The 20364-nt window shown below is 37.7% G+C and overlaps 1 protein-coding gene across 2 annotated transcripts in view; it reads right to left on the reverse strand.

Moving 5' to 3' along the window:
- Positions 1-12557: 12557 nt before the first annotated feature.
- Positions 12558-20364, reverse strand: part of Ostgamma (oligosaccharide transferase gamma subunit) — a 92768-nt gene continuing 84961 nt past the window's right edge. For both annotated transcript variants that reach the window (XM_090383799.1, XM_090383798.1), the window contains one exon: positions 12558-13243. In XM_090383799.1, coding sequence (XP_090239925.1) covers positions 13228-13243 — 16 coding nt within the window. In that variant the 3' untranslated portion in view covers positions 12558-13227. The remainder of the gene's footprint in view (positions 13244-20364) is intronic.

Genomic DNA, 20364 nt, shown 5'->3' on the forward strand with positions numbered 1-20364 from the left:
AAAAGTTCTTGCAGTAACATCGTCCATTCCTCTGTCAGCACCATCTTCAGCTGGTAAACATTTTCTGGTGGGTGTGGACATGCTGCTAAGCATCTCCCCAGAGCATCCCATATGTGTTCGATGGGATTTAGATCGATGGATAAATTCGTATGGATTGGCAGGCCAATCCATACGAACAATGTCTTCACTTTCCAAAAGCATATCAACAGCTGCAGTATGATGGTGTGTGGCGTTATCATCCATAAACACGAACTCGAGGCCAATGGCACCTCAGAACAGATGCACACGGGTAAGGATTACCTCAGTACAGTAGCATGCACCGGTTACAGTACCGCCTTCCAGTTCTTGAGTTGTGTACGTCCATCCAAGATAACACCTCCCCAGACAAAAACACCTTGACTGCCATATCAATTCCTTTCAGCGATGTTTGCAGGGTGATATCGTGTGCCGCCAAATTAGCTGACATCCAGAATTGCTGCTGAGACTGAACCTACTATCATCAGTAAAGAGTACCTTAAGATTTTGTGGTTGTAACCTTTAGAAACAGTGTTGGTCCTTAAGTTTTGCACACAAGTGTATGACTACAAAATGTACTATCAATTTGGGCCCTCAGTTGTCACACTGCAATACACAGAATAAAGTGGCAGTTTCAAGTACAGGTTGGTCCCGTTTTACGATGGTCCATTTTACGACTTTTCACATTAACGACTGTTTCAAAATATTACCTGAAATAATTGAAAATAACAAAAAAATCGCAACTCAGTAACACATTGCAGCAACACCTGCAAGTCCAAACACGCACTAGGTGTTTCTTTTGTTTTTCGTGGTGCATTCTGGGTGGAATAATAGCTACACCAAGGGTTATTATTATTATTAATAGCCATATGGTGCAAGGAAGCCCGAGGCTTATGCTGCACCAAGAAAAAAAAAAAAAATTCCCAAGTTATCCTGAGAGAGAGTCAAAAGTAGAAGGGAATCACCAAGAAAGAGAAGAATGATGATATCTAGCTGAGGACCCTGGGTGTGCCAAGTCCATACTCACCAAATGTGAGTCCCCGGGGTTCTTTGTTTACATTCAGTGTGCCATGTTCGTTTCATTGTGAATTTTCCCTCAATTGTTAACGGGTTACACAGTGTTATTTCTCATTAATAATAATTTTTGTGTAACCATGAGCTCTAAGTGTAGGGCAATTTCTGTGCCGGGGTGGCCTAAAAAGTGTTAAACACTAACAATTAAGGAGAAAATGGATGTGATCATCACATGGAGTCTGGTGAGCATCGGTCGTATGTGTGTAAGGTGTTGAGTTTAGTACCTTCTACTGTATCAACAATTATAAACAATGTTGATAAAATAAAGCGCACACACACACACACAGGGATAACAAGTGTGTCATCCTCCAGAACAACTTATTCATGCAGTGAGACAATGAAAAAAAAAATGGAGAAATTGTTAGTGTTGTGGGTTGATGATATGAACCAAAATAACATTCCTGTTACACAAGTGGTAATTCTGGACAAGGCAAAGTCATTATTTGACGAAATATGTGAGGAGTTTGGTAGCACTGAAGCATTTATGGCTAGCAAAGGGTGGTTTCATCAGTTTAAAAACTGTTGTAAAATTCACAATGTGAAAGTGTCTGGCGAGGCTGCTAGTGCTAACGTTGCAGTGGTGGAAGAGTATCCTTCCGAATTTAAACGCTTAATAGACGAAGGCAACTACCACCCTGATTTAGTTTTTAATGTGGACGAAACGGGTAGTGGAGTCATCACTTGAGTAAATACGTACTCAAGTGATGACTCCACAGGACCAAAGTAAAATTTTATTTTATTAATTATTTTATATATAAGTATAAATAAAATATGTGCATTAAATGTTTAAAATATTTAATTATTTATAAAGAACAGAAATATTAGTGCATACTTGGAAAATTTTGGAACCTATCTCATTCAATTACATTATACTTTGGTCTTGTTTTATGACTTTTCATTTTACAACCCTGTTTTGCTGGAACCTAACTATGTCGTGAAACGGGTTATTTTTATTTATTTTTTTTTTTTTTTAGGAGCATTAGCAACTAAGGTCATATTGCTCCGGGATATGCGATGGTCATTCCCTGACCTTTCCACATCCTCCGTATTTGGTGGTGACGGGCTCGAACCCCGGTCTAATCAAGAAGCGTGTGCTACGCACTGCTGCTCCTTCCCACCTGGCTACGGAGGCGCCCCGTGAAACGGGTCCTACCTGTATAAGCAAAGAAAATTCTCATGAGGGCCATGCATTGTGTAAAACAATGCGTGCCCCTTGTGCACTGTGAAAAACATAAATAATACAAAGCCACAACTAGTTTTATATTAAGAAATGTCACTTTTTCTAATAATACAAGTGCAAAATATTTTTTTCAGTATAAAGTGTTTTTCATACTGAAAAAAACTTTTTATATAATAAAAAAATTCAAATCACAGTGATACATCATCATGCAGCAATACCATAGAGCACAATCAAACTCCAAAGGGCCTATTATCTTGCTTTGGATCTCACATTAGCAGACATCTCTGTAATTATAAGATTGATCTTCTTCAGGTTATGAAACTAGGCTATGCTCAGAAATTATACAAAAGGAAATGTATAGACTTTATCAGGCATGCAAGTGCCAATATTTTGAAGAATAGCATCAGAACTGGCCTAATAATGAAGCCACAATTTGGCAAAATAGGAATTAGCATAACACAAGCTCTGACTTCCACTGAAAATCATCTTGTTAAATCAGAAGTAACTCAATACTTTCTAAGCAATTTTTAGTTTCTCTTATTAAAATAAGTCTCCACTAAATATAGTGAAAATTTGGCAATATCTTACATATGATTTCATGCAACTGCAAACAAGTTAAATGAAGCTTGGTAATCTGAGAATTAAGCTAATTATCATAATATAGAAAAATTACCTGACATTTTCCAAGGTATCCAATTGTCACATGAAAGTATTAAAAGAGAATGGCAACAGATTTGAAGGTACAATTAGTTTAAAAGCTTCCTTTCATAAGCATTATCTACATGCAGGTTGGAACCGGTAAATCACACATGATCCCAAGGCACTGCCTTCCTAGACACTCATTAAAACCTAAACTAAAGTTATAATTAAATGTCAAATCACCTGTATACTGATAATAAATAAGTTAAAATTTCCATTACCTACTATTATGAATACATTCTATTTTTCCAGTGCTTGTAGTATTGACAAAAAAAAAAAAAAAAGAAGGCATGAGCTGGGGTATGAAAATCACACAAGATTATTACCTTCATGATTTATTTTTGTTATATTATTGTTTATCAGAAAACAAATGGCTGAATTATATTACAAAATGCAATGTGGTAGTTAATGGAGATCTTTATGTAAGTACTAGTTAAAGAAGCACTGCAGGATCATCTAGACAAGAATTCAGTTATAGCTCAGACGCAGCATGGTTTTGTTAAGGGCAGGTCTTGCCTGACCAATTTGATTGGATACTATGATGTAGTCACAAAAGAACTGGATGCAGGGAATAACTTTGATATTATATATTTGGATCTTAGAAAGGCTTTTGATACTGTTGCACATGGAAGACTGCTGCACAAATTGGAGCAGTGTGGCATTGGAGGCAAATTGCTGCTATGGATAAGGGGATGGTTGAGTGGCAGAAGACAGAGAGTGGTAATCAATGGACACTGCTCAACGTGGACTAATGTTATTAGTGGAGTTCCTCAGGGTTCAGTGTTGGGTCCGTTGTTGTTTTCGGTGTTTATGAATGATATTGATGATGGGATATCAAGTTTAATGTCCAAGTTTGCAGATGATACAAAGGTTAGCAGGGTTGTTAAGGACACTACTGACGCTATGCTGCTGCAACAGGATCTGGAAAGGTTGAGCAGATGGGCTGAGAATTGGCAAATGAAGTTTAACATTGACAAATGTAAAGTACTACATATGGGAAACAGTAACCCCAGAGCAACGTATCAACTCTGCGGTACTACACTGACAGTGGTGGAGAATGAAAAGGACCTGGGGGTAATTGTGCAGGCAGATATGAAGTTCTCTGAGCAGTGCAGACGAGCTGCAAGAGTAGCTCATGGTGTCTTGTCAATGATATACAGGAATGTTTCTAGCAGGGATAAGGAGGTGATTATTCCCTTGTATAAGGCAATGGTTAGGCCACATCTTGAGTACTGTATACAGGTCTGGAGGCCTCATTTCAAGAAGGATGTAGAGCTGCTGGAACGGGTACAGAGAAGGGCAACAAGATTAGTGAATGGAACAAGGGTTGCTCTTACGAAGAAAGGCTTAAGTTTTGCAAATTACAGAGTCTGGAGACTAGGCACCGGCGAGGTGATCTGATAGAGGTGTATAAGGCTTTGAATGGTTTGAGCATGCTCAATGCCAATGGGATTCTTCATCTTGCTCAGAATAATCACCTCAGAGGGCATAAATTCAAATTGAGGAAGGACGGATGTCGGATAGATGTGCGGAAATTTGCCTTTGGCCAGCGGGTGGTTGGTTGGTGGAACCGACTTCCATCACTTGTTGTTGAAGTTGATAGCCTAAACAAATTTAAAGCTCAACTGGACAGGTATTTCGAACGAACGGAGGGGTGAAATGGGAGTGGGTTTTTTTTTTTTTTTTTTTTTTTGCTGATGCTGAATAAGCTTGCTTTCTTGCATCATATGCCTCTACTAATGCTAATGCTAATACTACAATAGTGTCACCTATTATGAAACCACAACTCCAATGTTTGGGTAAAGATTATGACTTTGTACAGACCATTTGCAAGGTGTATTCCTAAGGCAGTTTATTTGTTGTTTGTTATTTGGTTTTTAGGAGCATTAGCAACTAAGGCCATATTGCTCCAGGGATATGCGGTGGTCATTCCCTGACCTTTTTGCACCCTCCGTATTTGGTGGGCGCAGGTTCGAACCCCGGTCTGATCAAGAAGCATGTGCTACGCACTGCTGCTCCTGGCCACCCGGCTACGGAGGTGCCCCTCCTAAGGCAGGTAGTGGCATACAGTCACAGATAAAATGGAACTGATCTCCAGTTTAGAATAAGAAATTATGCTATAACTGGAATTAATTTCTTATTCTTCATATATATACACTGAGTGATCACTGAATTATGACCATCTACCTAATACTTTGTAGATTCTCCTTTTGCCCTCAGTACAGCAGCTATCCAACATGGCATTGATTCAACAAGATGTCGGAAGCATTCAGAAGTTACGGCCAACCAAGCTGTGTGTAATGTGGTCAGCAATGCAGGTATGGAGGTGGTTGATGTATCCAGATGCCTGATATGCCTTTCCATAGTGTCCCACAAGTGCTCTATGAGATTGATATTGGGGGAGTTCAGAGGCCAATCGATATGCCGGAAGTGAGAACTGTGTTCCTCAAACCATTCCTGCACAACAAGTGCCCGATGGCTTGGCGCATTGTCATCTTGGATGACACCATCGCCATTCGGGAAAAAGTGTAACATAGCAGGGTGTACACAGTCAGCAAGCAGTTGACGATAGTGGAGACCACTGATATGTTGTTCCACATGCACCAGGGGTCCAAGTTGCTGCCAGTGAAACATGCCCCACACCATACAACTGCCTCCACCGGCCTGTACTTTTGATACCATGCATGATGGATCGAGTCTCATGTTGTTGATGCCAAATCTGTACACAACCATCCACGGTGTGGAGTAAATAACGTGACTCATCCGACCAGCACATCTTTCAGGCCTCTAACGACCAACTTGCATGCTTTGCACCAGGCGAGTCTTTTACGCCGATGAACCTTGGTTAGGAGAGGATGCCGCAGGGGTCGTCTGCTGGTATAGCCCATATGTGTGATGCATGGTCATGCCATTGTTCTGGGTTGGCCCATGTCGTATTGGGTAGTCAACTCTTCAACAGTGCTGTGCCTGTTCACCTGTATGAGTTGGCAGACCCGGCGCTTACCTCTAACATCAACCTTTCGCTGACCTTTGCAGTTTTGCTGAAAGGTCATTGTTTGACCATGTTGACACCAGTCCTGGTACACTAACTACGGCGGCTCTTGATCACCCCACCAGTTCAGATGTTTGGGAAATCAAGGCACCAGCTCGTCGAGCACCCACAATCTGTCCTTTACCAAAGTCCAATAAATCCTTCCTTTTACCCATTGCACTCAGAATTTTACTACCTACTAAACCACAGACACCTTATCTATGCTATGCAGGTCGACTAACTCTGCACTCTTATACCTCACGTGGTCAACAGGTGGCATTCAGTTTTCATAGGGGTGGTCATAATTCAGTGATCACTCAGTGTATATCAATTTCCACAATATACATATCAGTTACTTTTGGTGAATTTAGGATTTTTTTTATATCATCTACATAACTAAAGCTTTCATTTAAGACCTGTAAAAAAAAACCTGGTAATTGAAAACTACAAATAAGAAATACCAGATTTTATCTTTCCAATAATATACAAATACCATATTTCTAGGTTATATAAAGAAGTATATTTTTTATCAGATGGCTTTTATCTCTTGAGAAGACACTTTCACCTTTTTGGATATTTAGTTAAGTTTTATTTCAAAGTAAGAAATCTGAAGAGTTATTTCTAAAAATTAAACAAGATCTGACAAGTAAGTTCCATGAATGACCTTATAGCAAATTAAAATTGAATTTGCCAACTACAGCACTCCCTAGCTTTTGTAAGGATTGTGTTCCAAGGAACTCTACGTAAGTCATAATTTCCCTAAATGCTTATGTAGCGCTCGCAAATTTGATTGAAGCAAAAAAGAAATGTTTGATGAACATGTAAATAGAATTATTTATTCAATTTTTTATCTCATGCATAGGAAAAATTACAAAGTATACAAAATTACAAAAAGTTCAAAATTATAATATTACAAAAAGAGAGGAGACAGGCATAATGTCAACAAGTTTTACCTTTCGAGCATCGTTGCCATAATTAACTCTCAAGCTGATAAGCATGCTGCTGTGGAGATTTAGGAGGGGTTTTTTCCCAACACATCACAAAATTTCTCTGCAGTTGCAGAATCAACTGCAGAGGCGACTTCACCACATACTTTAATGTTTTGGAAATCAGCACGATGCTTGAACTCAATTAAACTACTCATTGCTTGCCATGAATGTCTTGGGGTTCACTGTACTTATCCTTAATATCTTCATAAATACTTCTTGCTTTTTCTTGAATGGCCATTGGATTCAGGCTTGCACTCGCTTCTGAATCTGATTTCCATCCATATTATTAATAGCTTTTCCACCTTTGATATAGCACCTGAACACTGTTTTGTGATCACTGTTGATCTTAAATATGTTGGTCCTTTGAACATGTTCTTTTATACACACACTGTACTTTAAAAAAAGCCCAATAAACCGGAAAGTGCAATTTTTTTTTTTATTGTTTTACGGTAGTGACCTCCAGAATGTGTTTTTAAAAAACACATACCACAAAGGCGTTCAAAATTGATTGTTATAATGGAACATATGATAACAATGAAAGTGTAGTGCAATTTCCATTATAAAAATGACCTTTTAGAGAGATAAATAGCTTAGTTATATAGCAAAAATTTCAACTTCCAAGGTTTTGGAACGAATTACCAATCCATTTATTCCTACAGGATGCAAAATGTTTCCATGATTTTTTTAAGTTTGCACTGGACGGCAAAACCTTAAATAAAGTTGAATTTGCGTAAGTTGAGTATGATGTAAACCAGTGAGTGGCTGTATTTGCTTCTGGCCTCTTCAAAGTTTGCCTTGAGCCATTCTCATGAATAGCCCAAGAAGCCATTCTCTTCTACCACAATTGGAATCATTTCTGCAACTCATTTAGTGATCACTGATTTCAGTGCCCTTGATGTACGATCCTGAACTTTCTCCAGATTCCAGATGCAAAGTGTCCCCTTCAAAGTTTTGACACCATTAATGAAAGAAAAAGAATGAACAGAAGTTATATGAAGCTAAATTGAGAGAGTAAAGAGGATGTTTCATCTGAAAGATCCATTTTTCTATCAAAGTTCTTCAATAACAATTACATTTGCCTAAGTTAATAACAGTTACAGTTTCAATAACAGCTACTTAATATCAATGAATCACTTCATAGTGGCACTGGTGAGGCAATTTATGATAGAAAAACAGAGCCTTTAGATTAAATGTCCTCTCTATACAATCCCCTTTCCCAGGTTTGGCTCTACATGGTATTCCCTGGTAATGAAAACTCACTGAAAGCAACATATGAAATGTGGCTATTAAATACCAAGACCAACGCAATAAAATAATGAAATATTTTATACAAGTATCCTCTTCAAAATAATTCTCTTGGGCTTGCACATGCTGTTTCATATGTTTATTTCAAGCACAGAAATATTTCTGTAAGTCACCTTCTATAAGCCCTTTTAAAACTTTGGCCATGTTTTTCCAAATGTCTTCACTGAAAACGGGTTCTTTTAAGTACACTTTTCAGTTTAAGGAAGAGAAAAAAAGTCACGGGTCTGCCGAGTAGGGTGTTTGTTTGTTATTTGGTTTTTAGGAGCATTAGCAACTAAGGCCATATTGCTCTGGGGATATGCGGTGGTCATTCCCTGACCTTTCTCGCATCCTCTGTATTTGGTGGTCATGGGTTCGAACCATAGTCTAATCAAGAAGCGTGTGCTATGCACTGCTGCTCCTGCCCACCTGGCTACGGAGTAGGGTGTATGTTCATACACAGGGATTTTTTAATTTTTTTATTTTTGGCCAGAAACTGGAAGACTGAGAGAGCACATTGTGTGCTGGAGCATTGCCTTGATGGATCATCCAACCATCATACCACAATTCAGATCTCTTCCTTCCTTTTTTTTCATGCAGTTTGTCAACAGAACTTCAATGTAGTATGTTTAATTGACAGTCTGATTTGGTGGGACATATTCGGCTGCAATAATTCCTTTAATATTGAAGAAAACAAGAAGCATGGTTTTAATTTTTGATATTATTGCTTTTTTTAGTCTGGGGGATTGTCTTTCAGTTTCTGGGTCATACTGGAACAGCCAACTTTCATTGCAAGTAATTACAGTACTCAGAAAATTTGGATCTTTGATTTTTTTAAAGAACGATTTTCACAAACCTGGAGTCCTCTTTTTCTTTGACCTTAAAAATTTTTGGCACCATCTTGGCACACACTTTTCTCATGCCTAAATTTTCATTTAAAATTTGTTTCTTTGTCCATATGAGTTCTGAAGCAACCATTCTAATGCTTAAATTACAATTACTTCTAATCAAAGTCCTTACACAGTCCACATTTTCATCAGTTTTCATGGATATCAGATGACTTGGTCATTTGTAGTCTTCCACATTCCCTCTTCCTTTTAAAAATCATTTATGCCATTCAAAAATGTGAGCTCTTGACATAGTATCTCTCCCATAGACTGAACGTTATGAGTTATGTATCAACTCATAACTTTCAGTTGTTTTCTTTAGTTTTGTTAAAATTTAAGGTTGATTCACTGTTCAATTCTTTTGTCTGTTATTTCTCTGCAAAAACACAAGGTAATGGAAACCTGTCTTGATACAAAGTGAATGAATGTGTTAGAACATGACTTGGCAGACAACTAGGGAAAGGTTCAGGATTAATGTTTTACAGGTGGCACTTAGTGTGTAGTGGCTGTGCATGCAGTCTCACTATTTAATAGCCACACCTTGTGTTTTAGGTCTTTAGAGGAAGTCCAGTAGTGTTTTTTTTTTTAGGAGCATTAGTAACTAAGGCCATATTGCTCCGGAGATATGCGGTGGATATTTCCTGACCTTTCCGCATCCTCCATATTTGCTGGTCACGGGCTCGAACGCCGGTCTAATCAAGAAGTGTGTGCTATGCACTGCTGCTCCTGCCCACCTGGCTATGGAGGCGCCTCCAGTAGTGCACTGTATTTCAAGGGCACTAAAATCAATATCAACAAATGAGTTACAGAAAAGCGGCAGAAGAGAAGGGTTTCATGTAGAGCTACCAAAGCAAATTTCCAAAAACAAATAATTGGGCAGGTTTAATTTTAAATTACTTTTATGAAGTCATTCCTGGAAATTTCTGGCCAGCTTAATAAATATAAGAGGAATGCTAACAATTTCATCATTTTGGGAATGGCATACACAATACTCAGTTAAGAAATGGGCTTTGTAGTTTTTGTGTCACTGTGCTGATTTGAACATTCAGTGTCTGTTCAACTGGAAACAATCAATGGCTGGTCATTCAGAATAAAATATAACATGAGAAAGCATCAGTGTTGATTTTTGAAATAAAAAAATGGTGACGAAAAGGACATATATTTTAACTCGACTCAATGTGATGATGATATTCCACGATTAGGATAGTATAGACAGATTTCTATATCCTAGAGGAAGTAAACTTAGAACAAATATTCATCACTGCATTCTGCATAATGGTATGAGCATAAATAGCACGAGTCTATTTTTTAAACTGAGTGTATAGGTCCTACACGTTCATAATACATCAAATACCAACTTTATTTAATAGTCTGTTATAAACAGAAGAAAAACATCTGACAAGCATTATCTTTTATACATACTTTATTCTATAACAGACAATCAGCCTTCAGAGAGAAATGATATTTTTATAGTTCTCAGCCTGTTTTTTTGTTTAATCTTTTTTCTTACAAGACAAATGCAAAATTCAACCTAGCTTCAGTAAGGTACATATCAACCTAACATGAAAACTATGCAAACTATATCACCCTTATGTACAGAAACAACAGTATTAAATTATATTCAATCAGCCTGGTATGGTATGCACACAGTTCAGTCAACTTCATTAGATCTAATAGTGATAATCATTTCAAATGTCATACATGGATATGGTTGACTTTGAGACCATTGCTATATTTATAAGACATTGATATCAACTTTGAAAATATAAAAATCCAATGGTACAAGCTGTATCTAAATCAATGTTTAAGCAATAAATTGTAAATAAAATTGAGAATCATATTTAAGAAAAATAAGTCAGACAATATGGGAACATGTTATAGGAACTGCACAGTTTCTTAGCCACACTGTTAATTCCACAAGATATATATATATATATAGTTTTAAAGACCAGTATTTGCATTAAGGGCATGCAAATATTAACTCAGTATGGGAGAATCTCTAGTAAAGAATGAATGAGAGAAGGAGAATTCTGCACCTATCCATGAAAGTAAATGCTAACAGGTGAAGCTGGATGTAGACTGTATTAAAACCTAACAAGTTTCTAATCACTATATGCTTCCAAAATAACCTGTCCTGCAAATAACAGATGATAAAATGGTATATAATTACCATTTGCTTTCAAAGACAATTAGCATCTAATAGTAATAATGAGTGACTGGGCCAAATTCGAAGTACCAGAACCTACTGAAATGTAACAGAAAGTGGGGCCTAATCAATACAAGCATATGAAATTATGACCATCAAAGGCATGTAAACATTAAATAATTAAGAATGTGAAGAATAACTATGATATCCAAACTCTCCTCAAACTACGTCCTCTGATGAGACAAGTCAATTATTCCAAAAGATCATTCTTTATAAAAAATTCAAATATTTCAGTCTAATTTTTAATTAGAATTCACTAAAAATTAATAGTTCCCATTATTCTAATTTTCTTTTATAAATCAGATATAATGATGAAATATGTTTCACTATTCTAGTCATTCATTTATTTATTTATTATTTTTTTTTTATAAAAATTGAAATATTTTGGTCCAACCCATTATTCTATTTTTTTTTTTTTTTTTTTTTTTTTGAAATGGGTAATAATTCTATCAAAGCAAGTCTACATTTACATACAGATGTACTACCAGGATACACGACAGATCCATGCTTGTTTTTGATTCACAATCTACGGAAGGACTACATTGTTTAGATGACAATGAGTATTAATATGCCATCTCCTTAAGGGGATTAATTTTCTTAGCATACATGTATTAACAGTCTCTAAATGCATTAAAAACTTTTCAGGTTGTTTTGTAAGATAACTGCCAAGGTAACTAAACACAAACATCATATATTAGGTATGTAAATAGCATATATCCCAGGCAACTTTCAGCAATTCATTAAGAAAATTTTAACTGCTTTAATGCTTGGTATAAAAAAACAAAGTTGAAAATTCCAATCTGGGTATTCAAAAAAAACAACTAACTCTTCAAAAGACACTGCACAGAAAAGGAGCTAATAAAAGCTGGTGATTTGAATTTCACAGAAGTTCAAACAAAAAAAATGAGGGAATGATTGTGTCCCACTCAGACATAAAAAAAGCATATTTGATAATAGCATTTTGTATACCTGCATTTTGCAGAACATGATTTCAGAATACAACTACAAACTAATTATTATGGATACACTCCCAAATAATTTGAATATGATTATTTTTAAATTACTGATTTTTTTTGGTAGATCACTATCCTTAAATAATCTTCATTTTATATTAATTCTGTTTCATTATTAATCATAAATTTACATAATATACAAGCTTTTTTAAAGTTTAACACAGATCTGTGGCCTAACATTTAATTCAGACCATATATATATTTATACATATATCAAAATTAACAAAATGAGGTCTTTATTGTCAAACTCATGGCAGTGAGCAAAAGTTCTAAGTTCTCCTTATCCATTTGAAATTTTTAGCACTATGAAGTTCAGTGGTTGAAAATCTCGAAATATCAAATTTTTACATTAAAACAACTGCTGACATAGGATACGTATGCACAAAATGAAGTTATAGAGAATATTTTTATAATTTTTTAAGTGCAAACTAAACACATTCTTGTTTTAAAAGTACAAAACAATAAAAAAGAAAGAAAGAAATTCACATCTGCTTTTCTGTTTTTGTTCAGGGGAACAAATTGTTCATCTATAAACATGTGAATATGCTCATCAACAAGTGCAGCCAAAAACTGAAGTCATGGTGACTAGAAATTGACCAATATTCCCTAGAAAATACTATTATTAATCACCCTGTACATTCCCATTTAAAACAGTCAACAGTTTACATTAAAATAATATGGAACCCAAGAATGTTTTATTTGTTCTACAGTTGCTCAGCACACAATCTGTGGGAATATTTGCTATGCAGGCAACTATTACATACATAGCAAATAAGTGACATCTCTGAAGTAAAAGCATATTCACCACAGGCAATCCATGGAACACAGATCCTCTTGCACCTATCTGCTTCATTTAAATAGAAAACTGAAAAATAATAGTAATGAGATTTTAGAGGAAAAAAACTTTATTATTTATTATTTTATATTCATGTTGCATGTTAACTGTAGAGAGAGAATATTTGTATTATTACAGACTTCTGGTATAATTCTACATATTTATGCATGCAAATGTAATAACTAAGTGTGTAATTCCTCCATCACCTTCCACAAAGGCAAGTAATATTTTCAGCAGCTGGTAACAGTGGTCTTGAGAATGACAACACAGCAGCATCATCATGTTCAAGATACTGTAGTGTGTAATTGTTAACTCACTTTGATTTTGACTCTGGAGAGAAGAGAGACAGGATGAGCAGAAATGTAAACCATGGCTGCTACATATGAAACCCTGATCAGGAAAGTAAGCATAAAGCAAGGGAATAATACTTTTTCCTATGATCCTAAAATAAAGCAAGAAAGTTCACTGAACATTTCCCCTACTCCAATAAAGACAAACAAAATCTGCTGGTAAGGTTGTGTCAATCATTTTAGTACTCATGAAAAGCCTCAACCATCCCCATATCTCTGAGTGGTCAAAGCATTTCCTTTAAAGACAAAGACATTGGTGCTTCCATCATTGTGATGCCTTCCCGTACCCATCAAGACAACTACAATATTGGACACCTTCTTTGAATATTAATTAAAGAGGAGCATGTTTACATTCTCTCCATGTCAGAACACACATGGAGTGTCAAGACAACCTCAAGAGCTTACATAGATTTCTCTATGTATTCTTCTTTCTTCTATGATTTCTTCTGTATATGAGTAATTTGTTGTTGTTGTTGTTATTTGGCTTAACGACACAAGGGGTACTGAGGCCAAATTGTGTCTGCTCATAGTTTATTTAGTCGAAATATACCGCTGTTGATGTTAAATTAAATACTCCTATATAGGCCAATACATTTTAAATAGATTACAAGTCCTTTTATGTTTGCTTCATTTCCCAGGATATGAGTTAAATCATGTAAGAGGTTCAACCTAGAGACCAACTGAAAAGTGTTTGACCATATGGTTGAATATAAGGGACAATCAAAGAGGAAATGACTAACAGTAAGTTGATTGTCACAGGATGAACACTGGGGTGGATCTTCTCCCAGTAGCAGGAACAGATGGGTATGATGAGTGTGTCCAATTCTGAGTCTTGCCAGTACTACTTCAACTCGTCTGTTTTATCGAAAGCCTGAGAGCCACAGCTTTGGTTCTTGCTTTATCTGGTAAAGTTTATTGTTGGTGTTACTTTTCCAGATCTGTGACCAGTTGTCGTAACTTGCTTTGCGAATAACAGGCTTATAATCAATGTAAGGAACCTGAGGGTGTTCTGGGACAGCTGGTTGAGGATGTTTAGCTGCGAGGTCCGTATTTTCATTTCCCGGAACACCAGAATGGCCAGGGATCCAGCAAAAACTGATTGATTGATTGGACACACTGCAGGAAAATAGTTGAGAATGAATGTGTTTCAAGGAAGGATGAGAAGATGAGAAATTCGTCCTTATGGCAGAAACAGCACTGAGCGAGTCAGTGTAAATTATGGCAGGTGAGACGGAAAGTTCAATAATTTTACTAAGTGCTAATTTGATGGCATATAATTCGGCTGTGAAGACGCTGCAGGCTAATGGTAGCGAGGCAGTAACCGTTAGAGAAGGAAAAACTGCAGCAGCAACAACCCTACTGGCTGTTTTGGATCCGTCAGTATAGACTTTACAGGCATGTGAGTTCAGAGTAGTGTGAGCTAAGTGCAACTGCCTGATATTAAAGGAAGGTACAGTATTCTTTCCCCACTCCAGAAAATGTGTATCATGGGAGAGAGAAACGTATGTCCAAGGTGGAACAGGTGCAGTTGTGACCTGAAAAATATCGCTTAAATTGATATGCCAACTCTGAGAAAGCTCTTTAATCCTGAGTGAAGCAGGTCTGTTTTCATTTGGCTTGCTGTCATATAGCAAATCCCACTGAGTATTATAAAGATATACCCAACTGGGGTGAGATGGAAGACTCTGGATCTTAGCAGCATAGTGGAGCAGTAATGATTTCCTACGAAGATGTAATGGAGGATCATGTGCTTCGATATAAAGACTCTGGATTGGAGAAGTCCTAAAAGCGCCCAATGCAGTCCTGAGAGCACTGTGCTGGACAATATTTAGACATTGTAAAGTAGTGCTCCTGGCAGAGTCATAGACCAGACAACAATAATCTAGCCGTGAACGGATTAAAGTTCTATAAAGATGCAGTAGAGTATACCGACCAGCACCCCATGACATAGCCGAGACTGATCGCAGTATATTCAGATGCTTTAGACATGTATTTCTTAAATGAGAGATGTGAGCTTGGAAGTTCAGCTTGCTATCTAATATCACTCCAAGGAATTTAACAGTACTTACAAGTGGGATTGGAATATTGTTTATTTGTACTTCCGGATCAGGATGGAGAGCTCGTTTCTTGCAAAAGTGGATGAGAATGCATTTCTTTTCTGATAGTCTGTAGCCATTCCGTGAAGTCCATGATTGTATTTTGGTAATGGCAAGTTGGAGCTGCCGTTCGATGGTGTTCATACTTTGAGATTGACAAGAAATTGTAAGGTCATCTGCGTACATGTAAGTTTCAACAGTTTTTGGGATATCTCGTGTTATGCTGCTAACTCGGATTGAAAATAGTGTTGGACTAAGTATCGATCCCTGCTGGACTCCTTCTTCCTGAATGTGAGATGCAGAGAGTACATTTTTATATCGGACCTGAAAAGAACGCAATTCCAGAAAAATTTTAATTATTTTCGGCAAATGGCCCCTAAACCCCAAGTGGTAAAGGTCCATAATAATCCCATGATGACATGTAGTGTCAAATGCCTTTTCAAGATCTAGGTTGACCATGACTAGATGTTGTTTCATGACAAAGGCATTGTGGATATGAGATTCGGCTTTGATAAGCACGTCCAGCGTTGATCTATTCTTCGGAAAGCCATACTGATGATCTGGAAGGAGATTTTGTGACTACAGGATATAAGCCTAGTGTGAACCATCCTTTCGAAAATTTTACCCAGGCAGCTCGTAAGAGATATTGGCCTATAGTTTTCAACACAGGAATGATCTTTTCCTGGTTTTGGTAAGGCAATAATGAAAGAATGACACAAGGAAGAAGGATAGGCATTTTCGGAGAATATCTGATTATAAAAGATTAACATGGTATTCAAATCGCCTTCAATTAAATGCTTCAGCATAACGTAATGAACTCCATCTGGGCCTGCAGCACTGTTTGAAGATCTGTTTAACGATTCTTGAAGTTCTATGAATGTAAAGGGTTGGTTGTACGGGAAAGAGCGGTGCGTGAAAAAGTTGATTTTATATCGCAGAGATTGTAGCAAATGATTCAGCAAGTGCATTAGCAACTTCTTTAGCTGTAGATAGGTCTTTCCCTTTGCAATGAAGTATTGGAGAAGGCATACGAGCGAATTTCCCATTTAGTGTCTGTATTCTTTTCCAGATGAGGTGTGTGTCGGTGTCTTTTGTAATTGTTGAGGCAAAAGCGATCCACGAGTCTCGTTTCACTTTCCGTCTAATTTGCCTTGCTTTTGCTTTAAGCCTTTTATAAGCAATGAGGTTATTAGTGGTGGGATTCTTATGGAAATTATTCCAAGCTCGGTTTTTTCTCTGTTTGGCAGTGAAGCAATCTGCATTCCAACAGTGATTTCGGTGATTGCGATATGTCTTGGATTTTGGAATGTAGGTATTTGCTGCAGTCAGAATCTGATTGGTGATGTAAGTATTAACATCATCAATAGGTTCTTTTTTTAACGTAAAGTCTGTCCAGAAGTATTTGAGCAGAATAGCCATTCCCAGTTTGCCTTTTTAAACTTCCAAGAGGATCGTTGATCAGGATTTGGTGTTACTCCCGTTTGTAAGGAGCAAATGATTGGAAAGTGATCACTGTTAAAAGGATCGGTTAATATAGACCATGTCATGATTGGAAAGATGGAAGGTGAGCAAACTGACAAGTCAATTTGAGAAGTAGATCCTGTAGGTAGGTGGATGTAGGTAGGAGATCCAGAGTTTAATAAATTTAGGTCATTATTATTTATAAATTCCTTAATCAACTTGCCTCTTCTGTCCATTGTAGCTGATCCCCACAATGGATGGTGTCCATTAAATTCACCGAAAAGACAAACTGGAGTTAGAAGTTGTGCAATGAGGTTGTCAAGTTCTGATAGGGCAAGTGATAGAGATGGTGGAATATAAATCGAAACAATGGTAACTGAAATACTAACTGCAATCCAAGCTGCCACAGCTCCTAGGGTGGTTCTTAATTGGATCGGTCTGGATGGTATGTTAGTATTTACAAGACTGGCTTCTCCTCCATGGGCAGGAGACTCTGGGCTTCTGTCTCGTCTGTATATCATAAAATTTGAAAATTTCGGCGAAACTTGGGGTGACAAGAATGTTTCCTGTAGGCATATACCTATGGGATTAAACTGAGAGATTAAATCCCTTAAGTCATCAGAATGGCTGCTTAGTCCTCTACAATTCCACTGTATGATGTTAGGCATTATTTTGGTTTGGCTGAAGATGATTCATCTGACTGTTTTTTGTATGCAGGGCATTTTTTTTCCCGGTCTTTTTTTGGGAATAAGGGGCGTCCAGTATCCATAGTGTCATTGGCATGGAGTTCTAGGATAGGTTTTTCATAATTTCATAATTTCATAATTTGGTGTATATCCACTTCCATAGTGTTGGTTGGTGGATCAGTTTCCTTACAGTCTTTATTAGGTTTCAATCTTTCTGCGTCATTTGAGACTGTCACAGTATCAGTTGGGATACTAATTGGGGTGTTGGTGGCATTGCTGGTTTTAGTTTTAGAATTTTCTTTTCAGTGGTTGATAAGGTTGCTTTAACCCAATTAGCTAGCGAGACATTGGGCAGTATTGACACATCTATTTGAATTGCAGTTGTATGAAAACTTCAGGTTCGAGAGGCATATGATGGACCTGGCATAGTCAACATTATTTATCTCCGTGTCTCAGGATATGTGACTTTATGTTCTACTTTGTATGTTTGGATTTTCCTACCTGTTTTCCACATCTGACATGATTTAAAAAAGGCAGGGTGATTGCCTTTGCAGTTGGGGCAAATGGGAATTGCAGCTGGACAATCTGCCTGTGTATGATCTTTTGCTCCACAAATAGGACAGATGGTGTCACCTCTGCATGCCTGCTGTGAATGGCCATATTTCTGGCATTTAAAACAGCAAAAAGGATTCGGGATGTATGGACGAATTTGGCAGTTTAAATATCCAGCTTTTACTAAGGATGGCAAATCAGGAGTACTAAAAGTTAAAATGACGGAACGAGTTGGAATGAGATTTCCATCTTTTTTCGTCATAATTCTTTTAGCAGCGATTACCTTTTGATGGCTAAGTTCTTGGACTAATTCCTCCTCAGAAACTGTAATTAAGTCCCATTCTGTGATGACTCCTTTAGATGAATTAAAGGTATTGTGAGGAGTAACAGACACTGGCAATCCACCAAATGTAGTTGTCTTTAATAGCCACTCAATGTTTGGATGTGGTTGTTTCAACCAGGAGATCTCCTGATTGTAGTCGCTTCACCATTTTTGGTGATCCTGCAATATATTCTAGATGTCTTTGAATCATAAATGGTGATAGCTTGCCCATGGGCTGTGTGGACAGAGAGAGTATCACCAGAAAATTAGAGATGTCTGGACACTGTGCTTCAGTTTGAAGCCTTTTTGGTTGATTAGTATTTTCATGACAGGATTCTTGTCTTGAGCTTGAAGGCTCTAAGGGTGGAAAATTGTTTGAATCCATGATAGCTCCTTTTGGCCCTGGGGGTTTATCTTTACTGCTCAGGTTACGGGCCCCGCCACGGGGAGGCAGGAGCAGTGCCACGTGAGGTGACCAAGTGGCTGAGTTAGTAAGCTAGTACTAATAGGAAAAAAACAGAAAGATGGTTTTCCTTTCTGGGCTTCTGCCTACTTATTGTAGTGCGAGAGAGCTACTATGCTATAGAAATCAAGAAAACAGTGTTTGAAACTAAAAATGGAAACTGTTCGCTTATATGTTCTCTGTAAAAAAACACTTTGGAAAATGCACTGGAATCACTTGGCCACAGAATACTTGGCACCTGGGCCATGAGTAATCTGCCTTGAAACTGTCATTCTTATGATTGCTTAGAACCACCTGGCTGTCATCTCTCTCTCCTACACTGAGGCTAGTGAACTGGTGTCTCACTGTATTGAAACTAATTTTGCACCTTCCTGAACCTTTATGAACCCATAAAGTCTAAAAATTCTTACACTACTACTACAATGGCTAAAACAGTAATTTTTATATACAGGGTGTTTCAGTTAAACGTTTCAGAACTTCTAAGAGGGGTAGGGTACATCCTGACAACTCGAACTCATATAGCAATGTGGGGTCGGAAATGCTTTCCTGAAGCGGTATTGTACACAGAAGTCTTCGTGCAGCACAGATTCGATTTTCGGTCAATGAATGGGCTGGTATTATGGGAGATCACCTCATCGGACCTTACCTGTTACCGTGTAGTCTAACCGGACCTATCTACTTGATCTTTCTGCAGCAAGTATTGCCAAAACTTTTGAGAGATGAACAGATTTCTGCATCGACGCAACAGACAATGTGGTTCCAACACGATGGAGCCCCTGCCCATTATAGCGGAGATGTTCGTAACTACCTGGATGTCACATTTGGTCAACAGTGGATCGGACGTGGTGGTCCCGTGCGTTGGCCTGCTCGGTCACCCGACCTATCATGTCTTGATTTTTATTTCTGGGGTCATATGAAATCACTAGTTTATGACACCCCTGTTGACAATGCTGAGGAGCTGGTTGCAAGAATCGCAGTAGCTGCCGAAGAAATTCGAAATTTGCCTGGAGTATTCCAGAATGTTCGGATGTCCATGCGTCGGAGATGTGAGGCGTGCATTGTAGCCCGTGGAAGAAACTTCGAACACTTACTTTAATCCATGTACCTTTTGCTTCTTTTCATGTATTATTAAAATGATTTCTCACTTACGGTCTCTTTTCTTTATGGTGCTTCTGTGTACAACACCGCTTCAGGAAAGCATTTCCGACCCCACATTGCTAT

Source organism: Mastigoproctus giganteus, chromosome 10 (assembly GCF_048544385.1).
Source record: "Mastigoproctus giganteus isolate SK-2022 chromosome 10, ASM4854438v1, whole genome shotgun sequence".
NCBI lineage: Eukaryota > Metazoa > Arthropoda > Arachnida > Uropygi > Thelyphonidae > Mastigoproctus > Mastigoproctus giganteus.